The 15350-nt window shown below is 34.5% G+C and overlaps 3 protein-coding genes across 5 annotated transcripts; 2 read left to right on the top strand and 1 right to left on the bottom strand.

Moving 5' to 3' along the window:
* Nucleotides 1-2818: 2818 nt before the first annotated feature.
* On the bottom strand, nucleotides 2819-4503 carry LOC122397814 (protein YIPF1). The gene is made up of 4 exons (XM_043397240.1): nucleotides 3987-4503; nucleotides 3518-3903; nucleotides 3267-3447; nucleotides 2819-3178 (listed from the first exon to the last, which is right to left on the bottom strand). Exons 1-4 carry the CDS (start codon nucleotides 4186-4188, stop codon nucleotides 3003-3005), a joined length of 945 nt encoding a protein of 314 aa, XP_043253175.1. The 5' UTR covers nucleotides 4189-4503; the 3' UTR covers nucleotides 2819-3002.
* Nucleotides 4504-4725: 222 nt separating this feature from the next.
* LOC122397812 (zinc transporter 9) lies at nucleotides 4726-8029 on the top strand. Of its 2 annotated transcripts, XM_043397239.1 has the most exons (12): nucleotides 4726-4867; nucleotides 5042-5536; nucleotides 5634-5823; nucleotides 5900-5982; nucleotides 6140-6269; nucleotides 6341-6479; nucleotides 6564-6648; nucleotides 6736-6887; nucleotides 7118-7330; nucleotides 7402-7536; nucleotides 7602-7715; nucleotides 7825-8029. In XM_043397239.1, exons 2-12 carry the CDS (start codon nucleotides 5098-5100, stop codon nucleotides 7867-7869), a joined length of 1725 nt encoding a protein of 574 aa, XP_043253174.1. In that variant the 5' UTR covers nucleotides 4726-4867; nucleotides 5042-5097; the 3' UTR covers nucleotides 7870-8029. The 2 variants fall into 2 exon arrangements, with proteins under 2 accessions (XP_043253174.1, XP_043253173.1); XM_043397238.1 differs by having other exon boundaries at nucleotides 6564-6887; nucleotides 7825-8028.
* Nucleotides 8030-8287: 258 nt separating this feature from the next.
* LOC122397811 (WD repeat-containing protein 19) lies at nucleotides 8288-14286 on the top strand. Of its 2 annotated transcripts, XM_043397237.1 has the most exons (19): nucleotides 8289-8479; nucleotides 8604-8983; nucleotides 9075-9285; nucleotides 9370-9482; nucleotides 9563-9980; nucleotides 10108-10341; nucleotides 10420-10545; nucleotides 10618-10915; nucleotides 10978-11176; nucleotides 11238-11335; nucleotides 11419-11701; nucleotides 11775-12003; nucleotides 12066-12318; nucleotides 12406-12866; nucleotides 12937-13033; nucleotides 13109-13315; nucleotides 13402-13688; nucleotides 13764-13840; nucleotides 13938-14286. In XM_043397237.1, exons 1-19 carry the CDS (start codon nucleotides 8465-8467, stop codon nucleotides 14062-14064), a joined length of 4113 nt encoding a protein of 1370 aa, XP_043253172.1. In that variant the 5' UTR covers nucleotides 8289-8464; the 3' UTR covers nucleotides 14065-14286. The 2 variants fall into 2 exon arrangements, with proteins under 2 accessions (XP_043253171.1, XP_043253172.1); XM_043397236.1 differs by having other exon boundaries at nucleotides 8288-8479; nucleotides 12937-13315.
* Nucleotides 14287-15350: the final 1064 nt, after the last annotated feature.

The raw sequence follows: 15350 nt of genomic DNA on the forward strand, positions 1-15350 counted from the left end.
GCTCTCCTATGGGGAAAAAGAAAACACATATCGGTGTGGTTACGCGAAATTCTCGATGGCTATAATATCCTTCTCAGGCCAAATTTCCAAAGGAATGGGCGCGGGAAACATCAAGAGCCGCGATTTCCGGATCGAACGATACTTGACTTTCTATTCATACTTGTTCTCGATTTCTCGTGAAACGTACCGTTCACCTAGATAGTACAACAAGAGTAGAAGTTCCTCGCAAACGTTATTAAGAAGCGAGACTGTTCTTTCGATTGCAAAAAGACATCCGATTCAACCGATTAGGGAATTTAAACGGTTTAGATGTAGCGCGACCGGAGCAGTTGCAAAACGATTTTAGAAGGTTTTTCAAAATTCACGCTTCCCGTAGCTTGCGACGTGCGGCGATTTTTTCATGATGCCCCCTTCGATAAACCGAGGGGAATCGTAAACAGAGAAGCGTGAAGCGAACGTAGGTAACTGCGAGATACAATAAATACGGTTGCAGCAGTCTTGGTAAAGCTGATAGAAAGGAAAAAGTAACGCTTGTGTTTCCGTGTCTGTCGTTTAAATTGTTTCGTTTTTCACCGGCCGGCGTTATCGTCGAGATATATCAATTAAATTCGTACGGCGAACAGCAAGTCTCGTCAACCTTTATTAATATTCGCGATACCGTAACGTTGAAGCTAACGAGTTCGAAATAGAAAACGGATCATGTACTGTCTAAGCATGCGACTGAATAATCACCTGAAATTATTGTATATCGCGTAATACGGTAGAAGACGATAGTCAACGATTGTATAAAGTGTACGACATTTTCGAGCATTTGTTATATACATATATACATACATGCATATATACATATAATATATACCTGTACACGCACACCACAAACCAGGGTATATAAAAACGATTGCACAAACCAGATCGTGCGAATTCTTCTTCCAAAAAAAAAATCGAAAAATCATTTACCATTTAGCAAGCTGAGACTTTGTTTTCGAGATATTAACAACATTTAAAATGTCATGCGAGTGGCGACAGTCTGATCGGGATATAGATAACGCCTGTCGAGAATCACGTTAGTAAACATTAATCTTAAAATGGTAAAAGATTTTTCGCAGAAGGAATTCGTATGTTTCGGCTTGTCCTATCATTTATAAACACTATGTATGTATATATACGTATGTATGTATATGTATATGTATATGTATATGTGTATATATATATATGTATACTTGTAATAATTGATAAAAACCAGGGTAAATATTACTGTTATCTGTGTGTAATATTTAAATACCACGTACGTATTTTCCATTCGCGCGTCTCTGTAATAGCAATTGCGTGTTTGCACCAACGAGATAGAAGAGGAAAATGTGTATTAAATGATAACGATAATAATAATAATAATAACAATAACGACAGACACGCCCGGCGACGCATTTATTGTAAATAACGGTAATAAAAACTATTATATTTAAACAAAACCCCTCGATTCGTTTAGCAGGCTCGAACACATTTATGCAAAACGCGTTGAGAGGATCAAGACTAAAAGAAGAAGAAAAATTGTAAAGCATGTAAACTCCGTAAACTGTCATAGATTTATATTACTCGTTATCGCTCCTGCCTATTCGCAATTTTTAAACTGTAATATCTTATAAACACGTTGGACCAAGTCGTTGTGAGCACTAGTCCATGAATTTAGAAACGGTTCCCAGATGGTTTCCGATCGAAATTTTCTGGTAGCTTGTGCCCCGCGAATACCGATTCTTCTAACGACTGAAATTACGCTGCACGAAGAATTTCTGTGTTTGTTTCACGGCAATCCGATTACCAAAATTGTGTATCGGTCAAACATTCTTTGAAATACGTTATAGTTGCCTAATACTTGGATAGCATACTGCTATATTTGTTTTATTAAATATTATTAAAGCGTTAGATCGATTCTTTTTATATCGTTTCGAGTTATTTATTCTAATTTATAAGAAAAATCGATTAGTACTCTGATTATTTACGATAACCGATCTCATTTCTCATGATTTGTAAATAACGACGGAACGCAGGCTACTAGAGACGCGACGCTCACATCGACAAGGCTTGTAAAACGGAAGGCTATTTCGTAGACGTCGAAATGTTTCTTAAATTTGACTGTCGTTGCGTCTCGCGAATCGCCCCGATAAGATCGTGAATGTAAATTGCAATCAGTTTCGAACACGAGACCGTGACACGATGAATTTTCTTAACGAACGTAGTATTTTTCAATGCACCCGTTTAATTTCTATAACATAAGCGCCTACGGAAACCTCGAATCAATTGGAATACGTATATTCGCGAACACGCCGATGGTTGCACTCTTTGTACATATAATAACGTTGAACGGCGAGCAAGTTACTATTGTCATATGGTACATGTACATATTCATATATACTGATAGATCGACGATAATAACGTTACGATACTACTACAAAGTGAATGTTGCCTTTTGTCACATTGGTTAATTGTAACGAAGAGACAAAAACAAAACAAAAAAAAAAAAGAACAAATATTGATGAAACTATGTACGATTGTATTAACGACAACTAATAACAATTACTATCTATTGTATTACGAGTACTAATTAACAATTACTGCGTACAATATGGAGATTCGTATGATTGTAAATGATATGTGTTGCGTTGATATGTATCGCGTCCCTGGATTGAATTGGGGGCTGTGAAAATAAATCAACCAGACACTTTGTTGGCCTTCTATATTGCCCTGACACACAGGAATATTAATATATGGGTCGACCGAGTGATGTCTTTTTAATAAACACTAGTGCCTGATGTTTCACAAATTTCAGTTATCTTCATTTATTTTTCATTCACAGATATGGTATAAATACTAATTCTATTTTCACGAAGACGGAATTAGTGGTCAGCGAGCATGTATGATTCGATTCCATCGGCCGGATACATTAGCCGACGAGACAAACTTCTTTCGACGGTTTTCAAGCGAACAGCGAACGGTTCGAGATATCGTTACTCCGTAGAGCTGATAGGATGAATTTCTTCCGCGTGTGCAATGGTCGGCACGATTTTTATCGCGGAAGTAACAATGGTGTTTGACGGCCCGTGAAAGAAGTACATCCTAAATCCGGCTGCTAGCAGAAGATGCATCCCAAGAATTACCGCTATATATATCATTCTATATTTCCCTAAAAATTGACCAGTTCAACATCAGGTAATTTCATCATCATAGCCATTTCATTAATAGTTTCTTACACGACTACTGCGGCTTTTTACCTTCTATTACAGGCATCAAAGATCTTAATAAAACTCCACCGGACAAAGCAGTTGCTATTACCACCAAACTCCATTGTAACCATCCGATTTGTATTGTCCAGAGGAAGGCTACAGGGACATAGATGGCTAGAGAGTAACCATAAAGGCACAGGAGTTCTAAGAGGCCTGGTGTCGTGTAAGACTGAAATAAAAGTATCTTTTTGTAGATTATTACAAGCATTGTCTGTAAATACAAAAGAATAATATAGAACCTCGATTAATTCTTCTTCTGTGTCTCTTGTGCTAGCGGTCCATTTCAAGGCACCCCACAATGTCATTGGTAACAGCCAAGCATATAAAAATATACATGTAGCAGCGTATGATACAATGTGAAATTCATACCTCCAGTGATATTTCCCTGAATTGGCAGTTTGCAAGTAATCAGCCAAATTTCCACTAACTGCTATAGAAAATACCAATGTGACGCAAATCCAGAATGGACCATAAAGATCCGGATTAGGTCTTATGTGAGAAATTAAATAGTTTTCACTGCCATGTGGAATCATAGATCGTTTGATTCTTTCTACAACGTCGTTTGTGTTCACGTTAAAGAATTTCTGATAATACTCTATCGTCCAAAAGCTACGTTGCAATGCATCTGAGGAAGGAAAAACATTACTACTATCTAAACTATCTGTCTTAAACTTATATCTTAAAAATAACATTGTCAAATTGTTAAACCTTCGCTTTTATCGGGCATCCCTTGCAGATCCTCGATAATGCCGATACCCGTCGCGTCATTGGATAGGTTATTAAATGTTTGATGACTGGATGCATGGACATTTAATTGTGCCTGGCCAATGTTCCCTTCGTGATGTATCGAAGGGAAATCTTGGAAGGAAATGAACTGTTGCTCGTTAGCTTGCGATTGACTTCCATCCATAGCTGACTATTTTACACCTTTTCACGTCGATTTGACAACTGGCAGACACACATAACACATAACAACTACGTGTTATCACACTCGGTTGATAATCATCCAGTCATTAACAGCACCATCTAGCAATCATCGCTAGTATCGCGGACGAGCCATAGAATAAATCGAACCGTCTTGGTTCACGCGAACTAAGAACAGAAAAATGCATTCAATGTCCAGCTTGCATATTTTGTACTCTTTATGAATGCAAAAGTGCGATTGTAACTATGTTTAAAATAATTAATGATAGCCAAACTCAATTATAATTGCCGCCATTCTCTTTGCACTGTGATCGTTTTCTTTTCTGGATTGGTAACGTCGACTGCGACACGAAAATGCATTGGATGATATCCTATATCAGATCACGTATACGTGAACTTGTAGAGTTTCGGAGAGTCGACAAAGACAAACTGACACTCGTCCTCTTCCTCGATTCTCCGAAGCTGTCCGAAATGCATCCGTACTCACTGTCCTGTACCCTTCGTATGTAGTTGTGTAGTAGCAGTTGATTGACTCGGATTGACAGTTCGAGCAACACAAACGCAAGAATTATTTAAAACACAGTCTAATACCGAGCCAGTCTTTCATTATAACGTTTATTAACAATGTATTCCATTTTGTAAGATCATTAGATTGATAAAAAAAGGTAAAGTGTATATTTGAAATTGTTTGCTTTTAGGCGCGTATACTTTTCCTGGAAGTATACAAACTTTCGTTGCTTCGTTTTTGTATATTGAGAATAAAATTATTAATCGCGGTGTTACATATGAGAATGATTGTTATTTGTAAAGGTAACCGAGTATTATTTATTTTTGAACAGGTTAGGGTGATACTGGTCTCGCGAAATTGTGTTGGCGGCGACCACGTATTGGAACAATGATACAACGATCTACCAAACTACTGAGACTCCTTTATAATACTAGCCGCTATAATAACGATTGTTTGTACATATTTCAAGTAGGATATGCTAAGAGGTGTGCCAGTACTTTGTTAACACACAATCATAATACAAAATGCAAGTTAAACGTTATTACGTACGGTCAGGAGGCTTTTGGTACCAAAATAATGGGGCATTCGGAAGAATGGAAATGGATACTAATTACAATGACAAGGTCAATTTCTGTTGTTGCAAAGATGCAGAAAGACAAATCTGGGAACCTGGTTAAAAAGCCAGAGGATCAATCGCAACATACAATAATAGAATTCAAAGAAGAGAATTTAGGTCAATTGAAAGAAAGAAAATTGGATGTCAAACCTGTTCCTACTGTTGATAATCAAAGCAATAAACAGAAACAGCAAGATCATACAGTGGAAGGTATAACAAATGTTTTTTTTATTAAGTCTTTTGTTTCTTTGATTTTTATTAATACTATTGTTCAAATTGTCTTTTGTATTAAATCATTTTTTTTTAGTAAAAAAGAAAACAAAAGTTGACAGAAGTACATCATCCTTAGAGCGTAATTTTATTACACCGGTTAGAGCTATGTCTGATTTTTTATTGAAGCCTTCAGATCTTGAAAACTTACCAAAGACAAAACGAAGATCGCCGTATGAATTTGAACCACCGATAACTGTTTATTGGAGAAAAGATGTCGAAGCCAAGTAAAATTATGTTAATACTAATTTTAAGATTATACAAATTTTGTATTAATATTCGGTAAACTTGGTTCATTTTTAGAGCATTGGAAGTTTGGGGATCGCGTGAAGCCTTAACAAAGAAGCTACTAAAAAAGGAACTTGAAGAAAAAACGTATCAGCAAAGTAAGGATAATGTATTTGTTTGTACTACATAATCTTCGAGATACTTTAAATTGAGATGGAAAATAAATTTTACAGGAATAATTGTTGCATATTTTATTATCATAAATGTCTTCGTAAACGAACTGGTATAAACATTGCAACCTGCTTTTCATCCTAGATATATTTACCGTCAAACGAAGACTGCGAGATTATAGACGAGAAATGGGCAGCAAAACAACCGAATTCATTCAAGAAAAAGAAGGTCTTTTTGGGAGGTCTGGTAAAGTGGTTTTAACTGCAATCGCAATGTAAGTTTTCTCGTCTCACCTACGTTTAATGAGATTTCGTCGTTTAAATAATAAATTATTTCATTATCCAGCAATGCTTGTAATTTCTTGTGCAAACTATGCGCATGTGTCTTTACTGGTTCTCATAGTATGTTCGCGGAATGCGTGCATTCGGCTGCGGATACTTGTAATCAATTAATATTGGCATATGGAATTTATAAATCAGTACAAGTAAGTGTATGCATGAATTTGTACTACATACACGCGGTCAAGATAAAAAATGCCTGAATATTTAATTTATGTAAAATATTTCAGAATCCTAATCCAGATCATCCATATGGATACACAAACATGAAATACGTTTCGTCTTTAATATCCGGCGTTGGTATTTTCTGTGTCGGTGCTGGTTTATCAATTTATCACGGAATTCATGGCCTAATAAATCCGTCATCGGTAGAACCATTCTACTGGGCGTATTGTGTCCTAGGTGGTTCTTTAGTATCCGAGGGAGCGACGTTATTAATGGCAATTCAATCGATAAAAAAAGGAGCAGGAGAAAAGCAGCGAACATTTAAAGAATACGTATTAGGAGGACAAGATCCTTCAGTAACTGTCGTGCTGCTGGAAGATTTAGCATCTGTAAATATTCAGTAACTAACGCGAACAAATACAGTAGAGCCCACTTAAGTGCCCGCACTTTTTCCCCACTTAAGTGTCCGCGGTGATCCCCCAGCAATTCTTGGAAGCCAAGCGGCTTCGAACATCGAGAACACCTTATCTCCGTTGAATTCTGAGAAGCCGGCCCCGAGCGCGGACACTTAAGTGGGTACTACTGTATTTCGTTATAAATGTTATTTTAAAAATAATAGGTGGTCGGTATTGCTATCGCAACAGCATTCATGGGTTTAACTTCTTACACGGGAAGTTCAATGTATGATGCTGTCGGGTCCATATTTGGTGGTTTTCTTCTTGCTGCAGTAGCAGCGTTTATAATTAAGACAAATACTGCTGCTTTAATCGGAAGAAGTATATCTCAAGATGATCTTGATAAGATGAACACGGAATTAGAATCTGACATAATGGTAATATTCCCTTATTTGTATTACTATGAATATAGAAACAAAAAGTTTTCTATTAATTAACTGTCTGTCAGGTCCGAGCTATTTACGATGTTAAAGGTATCGATATGGGCAATAATTTAGTTCGATACAAGGCCGAGATAGATTTCGATGGAAAAGAATTAACGAGGTGTTACCTTGATAAAAACGATATTGTTGCAATGTTGGAGGTACAGAAGCTTTTGTGAAACCTTTATGAATCGGCACGTTATTCTGAAAATTGTTGCACTTCCAGGAAGTACGAACTATGAAAAATATCGACGAGTTGGAGACATTTTTTCTGAAACATGGTGAAGGTATCGTGGATATGGTCGGTGGGGAGATAGACAGAATGGAACTAAAATTAAAGGTATTTTGTAAAGATCCAATCGCTATTCTTTGCCATGAGGTTATATGTATAATCGCTTATCGCCTAGTGGTAATTTGTAACGTTTCTTGTATTTTAATGGTATTTATAGAAGAAACATCCAGAGATCCGACATTGCGACCTGGAGATCTTGTAAACGCTTTTGTACTGGAACACAAAAGCATACGTGGAACAAATTTTAATGTAAATAATGTGTATTAATAATCATGACGCAATTTTGCGTTGCATTAACAGCGTTATTTATATAGAGATAGTACAGGGGTCTACGTTGATGAACGGAAAAAAAAAAAAAATAAAGCGAATAAGCTCGAATCTCATGTTTCATAATTGTACAGTTGGTGAAACTCATTCGTATCGCATGAGGGAACAGTTACAAAGTCCGTCTACCCTTCTCCTTTACAATACTTTATAATGATTTACCTATCCAATAAACAGATTATTATTTATTAAGTACCTTAATATACCTTAATAAATAAAAGAATATCAACATGTGGCGCGATCTATCACGAATCCAGACCCTAACCCATGACAACAAAGCATCAAACAATTTGAAATTGATCGGATAGGCTACCTAAATGTAAACAACATGGCAGATTAGATGAATATAATATTGTACGTAAAAAATACCGCCTTATGAATCGATACTTTGACGATGCGTCATTGCAACATTTGTAGATCAAGTTAGGCGATTAGCCTTTTCTATTACTCTTAAAATACCATTATTTTAAAAGATGTCAACTGAAAAGGTAGGTTATGCGTTGACATACTTCTTATTGGAAATACTTTACGTATTTACGTTTTTATAAAATGTATAACAGAGGAATTTTCATGTTTGAAATATGTACTAAACTGTCAAATTTTTTAATGTAGGTTCTTTATCAGTTATATCAACCTCATGGTACTGGTACTGTGTTTATTACTTGGCGTCCTGGCAATAGTACTCATTTAGCAACAACCGGTTATGATTCTTCAGTCGCTATTTTTGATAGACAAGGAGATTTACAAGAACGCATTCAGATTTCTGGTTTGTGTACCGGTTTTGGATGGGATTCCGACGGCGATTTATTGGCTATCATATCACAAAATTCCTTTACCATCACGTTATGGGATGCAACAACCGGAAAAAAATCACAAATAGATGCTGGTGTAAGAGATGGCTTGACATGTATCATGTGGGCAAAGAGAAATTGCTTGTTAGCTGTTGGAACACAGAAAGGAAATTTGGTACTTTACGATCATATAAATGCTAAGTATGATATTGTACTTCTTTAGTAATTAGCATAGGATATCTTTACATATTATGATGCACGAGAATATATTGATTTTTTTATTAATAAACAGAAGAATACCAATTTTGGGAAAGCATAAAAAACGTATAACTTGCGGTGCTTGGTCTTACGAGGGTCTTCTTGCTTTGGCAAGCGAAGACAAGGTTTTAACTATTAGTACTAGCGACGGCGATACTCGACGCGAAATATCGCTACAAGGTGATCCATCTGAAATTCAGTTTAATGAAATGAAGATGGATCACAGGATCGGGGGTGAAAATACAGTATGACTCGTTTTTTTAACTATTATCAAACATACTGTTATCGCGCTTATGTATTTAAAATATTAATTTTATGCTACCTAATAGGTATCTCTAATTATTAGTAAAACCACATTGTTCCTGTATAATATTTTGGATCCAGAGAATCCTATTGAACTAGCTTTTCAAAAACGTTATGGTCCCATTATAGCTTACAAATGGTAAGGTATATTATACAAATGAATTTAAAGTAAAATAATTATTGTATTTATCAATAATTAAAATTTCTACGGAAATTTAGGTACGGCGACGGTTATATATTAGTTGGTTTTGAAACTGGACATTTCACTGCAATATCTACACATATTAAAGAAGTTGGACAAGAACTATTTCAAGTTAAGAATCATAAAGATTCTTTAACTGACTTAGCAATAAGTCAGGTCATAGGAAAAATTGCCACGTGCGGAGATACTGCTATAAAGATACATAGTCTGCAAAATTTAGAAGAAACTGAACAATTAATTACAATAAGCGGCGAAACTGGAATTAGTAAAATAGAATGGTCGATGGATGGATCGATGATAGCAGCCGTGACTTATAGTGGCAATGTTTTTGTCTATTTAATACAAATTCCGAAATTATTTAGCGTTTGTGGAAATAAAATAGCTTTACTTACTAGTTTAACAGAAGTTGCAGTACATCTTTATATGTTAGACAAGGTACAGTAGTGTACACTTAAATGACCGTACTTTTGCCCACTTAAACGAGCGCGGACACTTAAGTGGGCACTACTATTAAAGACAGACTACATGAAACTGTGTACACAAATTTAAAACTACTTCCCAGGTGAAACCAGAACCAGTAATGATTAATACTATAATAGAACCATCTGTACTAGCAGTGGGACCTATGCATGTGGCAGTGGGTTTAAATAATAGAGCACTGTTTTGGGACTTATCTGAGAATCCTTATAATACTACTGTACACTTCGAACGAGATTATTTAGCAACAATAGATAGTATACGATTGAATGAAACCTATGTCTCGGTTTTATTTGATGGAAAATTGCAGTTGCATATGGTAGCAAATTAAATTAAAAACAATCGGAAGTTTATGTCAAAATATATTAATAATTTTATTACGTGTTTATTATTATAGATTAAAGTCGATCAATCTTTAACAAAAGATGGAAAAGACACAAAAATGTTTCCAGACTTAAATGCTTCGGATTTTAGAATAACGTGCCATGCCCTTAGTACAGATTTTCTTATCTTTGCCAGCGATGTAAGTTATTTAAAATGTATACAAGTCTGAACATATAGTGAACAGACTAATCTACATTTATGGTATGTTTAGATGGGTCACATAATCTACTTTTGCCTCGAAGTTTTCAACCAGTCTATAGAACATATACACAATACGGGTATAAACGAAATCTATTTAGATGCAAATGGGACACAATTATGTTTTATAGATAATAAATCTGATGCTTATGTATATAATCCTATGCAAGAAATTGTGTTACAAATACCCGATTGCCCGGATTGCATACAGGGTATAATCTGGGATCAGAATATTTTGGAACGTAATATATTTGCTGTATACAATAAAAATGTTATTGTTACGTACATATTTGTAAAATATTTTATCGAAGGTGAGTCAAAAATGGAAGATAAAATAATTACGGTAAATATGTTAAAAATGGTTTGCAAACAGGTACAAAAGTCGTTAGGATAAACACAACAAAACTACCGTCCGAAACACTACCGTTATTAATGTATTCCGGAGAATTAACATTAAGCTCAATAAATAATAAATTTATTCAAATTACATTATCGTCGCACGAAGATATTGGAAATATTGTGGAATCTGCAAAAAAGAAAGAAGTTTTGGAGAATCAGATTTTGTGTAGAAGGTAAATACTTGAGTCTTCTATTAATTTGATGAAAATAAAACGCATATTTATTGTATTTCAGATTTCAACAAGCATGGAACACTTGTGAGAAAATTAATGAAAAAGAATCGTGGTTAAAGTTAGGGGAAAGTGCCATTGTAAACTTAAACATTGATTTCGGTGAATTGATTATTATTATACGCTATAAAAAATGTATAGACTGTATAAATATTTTATTCCCAAGTAATTATTTTTTATTATAGCCATTCGCGTCTATCGTTATATAGAAGATGCCTCGATGGTTTGGGCATTAAAAAACATGGAAAATATAGATGAGCTACCACTATTGTGTGGTCATGCATGTATCTTACTTGGCGACTATAATCAAGCAGAACAATTTTTTTTGCAATCTTCAGAACCGGTACAAGCACTGTACTTAAGAAGAGACTTGATGCAATGGGAACAAGCGCTGAACTTAGCGCAGAAACTGAAAGCCGACGAAATTCCTTACATCGCCAGAGAATATGCTCAGCAGTTGGAATTTATGTAAAAGTTTTATGCACAATGTATAAATTGCGTATGTTTGAAAAATATGAAAGATTCGATTTTGTTTCTTCAGGGGTAATTATCCAAAAGCTTTAACAAACTATGAACGTGGATTGGTAGATCATAATACTTCGTCTAACAACTCCGTACATAATCCACACCATCGTAATCTGTGTATTGCCGGAATTGCAAGAATGTCTATAAGATGCGGTGATAGTAGAAGAGGAGTGAGCTTAGCAATGGACAACGAAAGTTCGAGGCAGCTGCGAAAAGAATGTGCAGAAATATTAGAATCAATGAAGGTATGTATAATCATACATACACAATCTACACATATGATTTTACGATTTACATACTTTTACAGCAATTTAACGAAGCTGCATTATTATATGAAAAAACTGAATACTTTGACAAAGCAGCATCTGCGTACATTAAATTAAAGAATTGGCAGAAAGTTGGGCAACTTTTGCCACAAGTATCATCTTCCAAAATTAGTATACAATATGCAAAAGCCAAAGAAGCTGAAGGCAGATACGAAGAGGCAGCTAAAGCATACGAGACGGCTAAAGATTATGAAAATATAATAAGAATTAATCTGGAGTATTTGAACAATCCTGGTAATCTAATTATTGTTAAAATATTTTATATAGTACATTTAGTTCAATCACGTTTCGAGTATGTACTATATAATTGTATATTTATAGCGCGAAGTGTGGAAGTGGTACAGCAAACTAAAAGCATAGAAGGAGCCAAAATGGTTGCAAAATATTTTCAAAAAATGAACGATTATAATTCAGCGATCAAGTTTTTAATCTTATCAACGTGTCACGACGAAGCTTTTCAGTTGGCCAATCAACACGGAAAAATGGAATTGTATGGAGAAATTTTGATAAATACAGTTGACGATAGCAACGCACGGAAGGAAGACTTTAGAAGCCTCGCAATGCATTTTGAGTCTCAAAAAAATAATCTTTTGGCGGGAAAATATTATTTTCACGCTAAAGAATATCAAAAGGCATTACGACATTTATTGAAAGCTGCTCAATTAATGGCGGACGAAAATGAGGTTTTTACATTAGCTATTGATACAGTCGCTTCCTCAAAAGACGACAAACTAGCTAATCAACTAATAGATTTCCTATTGGATGGAGACGGATTACCAAAGGTAGCATTACGACCTTGTAACAATATATAACGAGGTAATAATTTTTTATTGCATATTTATACTTTCACAGGATCCAAAATATCTATTTCGACTCTATATGGCCAGAAAACAATATAGAGAAGCTGCAAAGACAGCAATCATAATTGCAAACGAGGAACAAACGAATGGTTTGTTTTTATGGTGTATTTATTTGTCATATCGTTTTCAAGAGCAGCGTGTATCGTGTAATAAATTATTTTCAGGGAATTACAGAAATGCTCACGATGTTCTGTTCAGTATGTATCAAGAATTAAAGAGAAATAAGATCAATATACCATTAGAGATGCAAAATAACTTAAGACTTTTGCATTCGTATATCCTTGTACGACTTCATGTAAAGAAAAATGATCATTTGCGTGGTGCTCGCATGTTAATTAGAGTAGCCAACAATATTTCGAAATTTCCATCACGTTAGTAAACCAAAAAAAAAAATGAAGTAGTTTGCAACAACGTGAAAAAGTAGTATGGACTTATTGCAATAAAAATATTATTTTAGATATTGTTCCAATTTTGACTTCTACTGTAATAGAATGTCAAAGAGCTGGATTAAAAAATGCAGCGTTTAATTTTGCTGCTATGTTAATGCGTCCAGAATACAGAAATCAAATTGATGCTAAGTACAGTAAAAAGATCGAGGCAATTGTGAGGAAACCACCGAAATCGAAAGATAACGAAATTGAAGATGAACCTTTAACTCCGTGTCCTTATTGCAAAAGTAAACTGCTTGAAACAGAGATCACTTGCGATAAGTGCAAAAATGCGATACCTTTTTGTATAGCTACAGTTAGTTCTCATCAATACTTCTATATTTATTATCAAATGTAATGTATTCATTTTTAAATATGGGATAACTTTTAGGGACGACATATTGTTGAAGATGATTTCACAACATGTCCCCAATGTGATTTTCCTGCCATAAGAAGTGAATTTATACGGTATATACATATATATATATAATATATGTGTGTCATTTTATATTAAATATAAGGCTATTAAATAATATATAATTTTTATCATACTTCATTATATCAGGATCGTCGAGTACGAAGGAACATGTCCAATGTGTTCGGAAAAAGTAGACGTGAACACAATTTCGTCTACTCTTAACATTCATCCTTATCTTGATTTTCAAGATGAAAAAGTATCAGGGAAAGCTTAATCATTTTTATTTATACGATTTTAAATTTGAACCGATATTTTCATTTAATTACGAGAATGTATTATACATATTCTATATGATATGGATAACCATACTTCGTTACAAATGCAAGGTATAATTATCGAATTATTCTTATGAAACGGTGCCGTCCAATATGAGTACAATGCAATTAAGTACAAGTAGTTTATTATATAGTGTCATAGAGTGTCTGAGAAAACCTGTGCACGAGTCAGACAATGCTCACGTATAGAAATATAATATGTAGTATTGTCTTAAATAAACTAGTCTCAAGTAATTATTGATTCGCTCAATTCTATCATCGCTGTCGCATCTGCATTGAACTTGGTATCGTGAAACGTGTTATTAGTTTACGGTTTACATATTTTATTATCATTCTTTTTATATTGCAATCGTTTGTCTACTAGATATGAACATTTGCACGTTATATAACTTGTAAAAATTCTTATGCGTACAATTTCGGAAAGGTAATCGAATCATAAATATCGTGAAAATGTAGTGCGAAGTAAAAGCGACACCTAACGTAGTACGCTTCACTTAAAACTCGCATATCAATTCTTGCACATACACATCATAACTGATCGCAACACGTACAGGAAGAATGACAACACGGCATGACTTTGAAAAATTGAAACAATATAATGACACATTGAATTTTACGACTTGATATTTAACCAAATCATCTAGATTTCTTTGAAAATGTAACTTATTAACAAAACTCTTTCGTGATCGTTTAATTCGCATTAATTCGAATATATTGATTTCGTTAAAATAAATTCAATCCGTGCTAGTACGAGATTGGAATCTGTAATAGTTTCACGTTTATAGCCATCGAGAACCATTCGTTCGAAAAAATAAACTGAATTAATTGATAAACAATTAACAACGTGTGTCAAACAATTTTCATATCATTTGTATTCATACCAATCTTTCATTATCAAATACGTCACTATTATCAACGTTGAGGAGTATTTATGACGTAACTGTAGATTTTATTTTAATAGCAACAATAATATTAAAGTTTGTTTAATACGTAGATATATACGACTATCGTTTCTTCCACGTACGATGTAACCGAAGAATGTCAGAGTTATCAATGTTTATAGATTACATTTTTTACTTGAAAAGTATTGCATCAAACATACAAAACAACACACTCCAGTGTAGGTAACTTATAAGGACAGAGATCAGCAACCCCGTAATTCCAAAAGTGAAATTTTGAGTTATTTTTATTGTCGGTCATACAGATCGTCCCTGCAGGGTGAAAA

The sequence above is a fragment of the Colletes gigas genome, unplaced genomic scaffold (genome assembly GCF_013123115.1).
Source record: "Colletes gigas isolate AHSC1104 unplaced genomic scaffold, ASM1312311v1 Colletes_gigas_Sc00010, whole genome shotgun sequence".
In the NCBI taxonomy this organism is placed as follows: domain Eukaryota; kingdom Metazoa; phylum Arthropoda; class Insecta; order Hymenoptera; family Colletidae; genus Colletes; species Colletes gigas.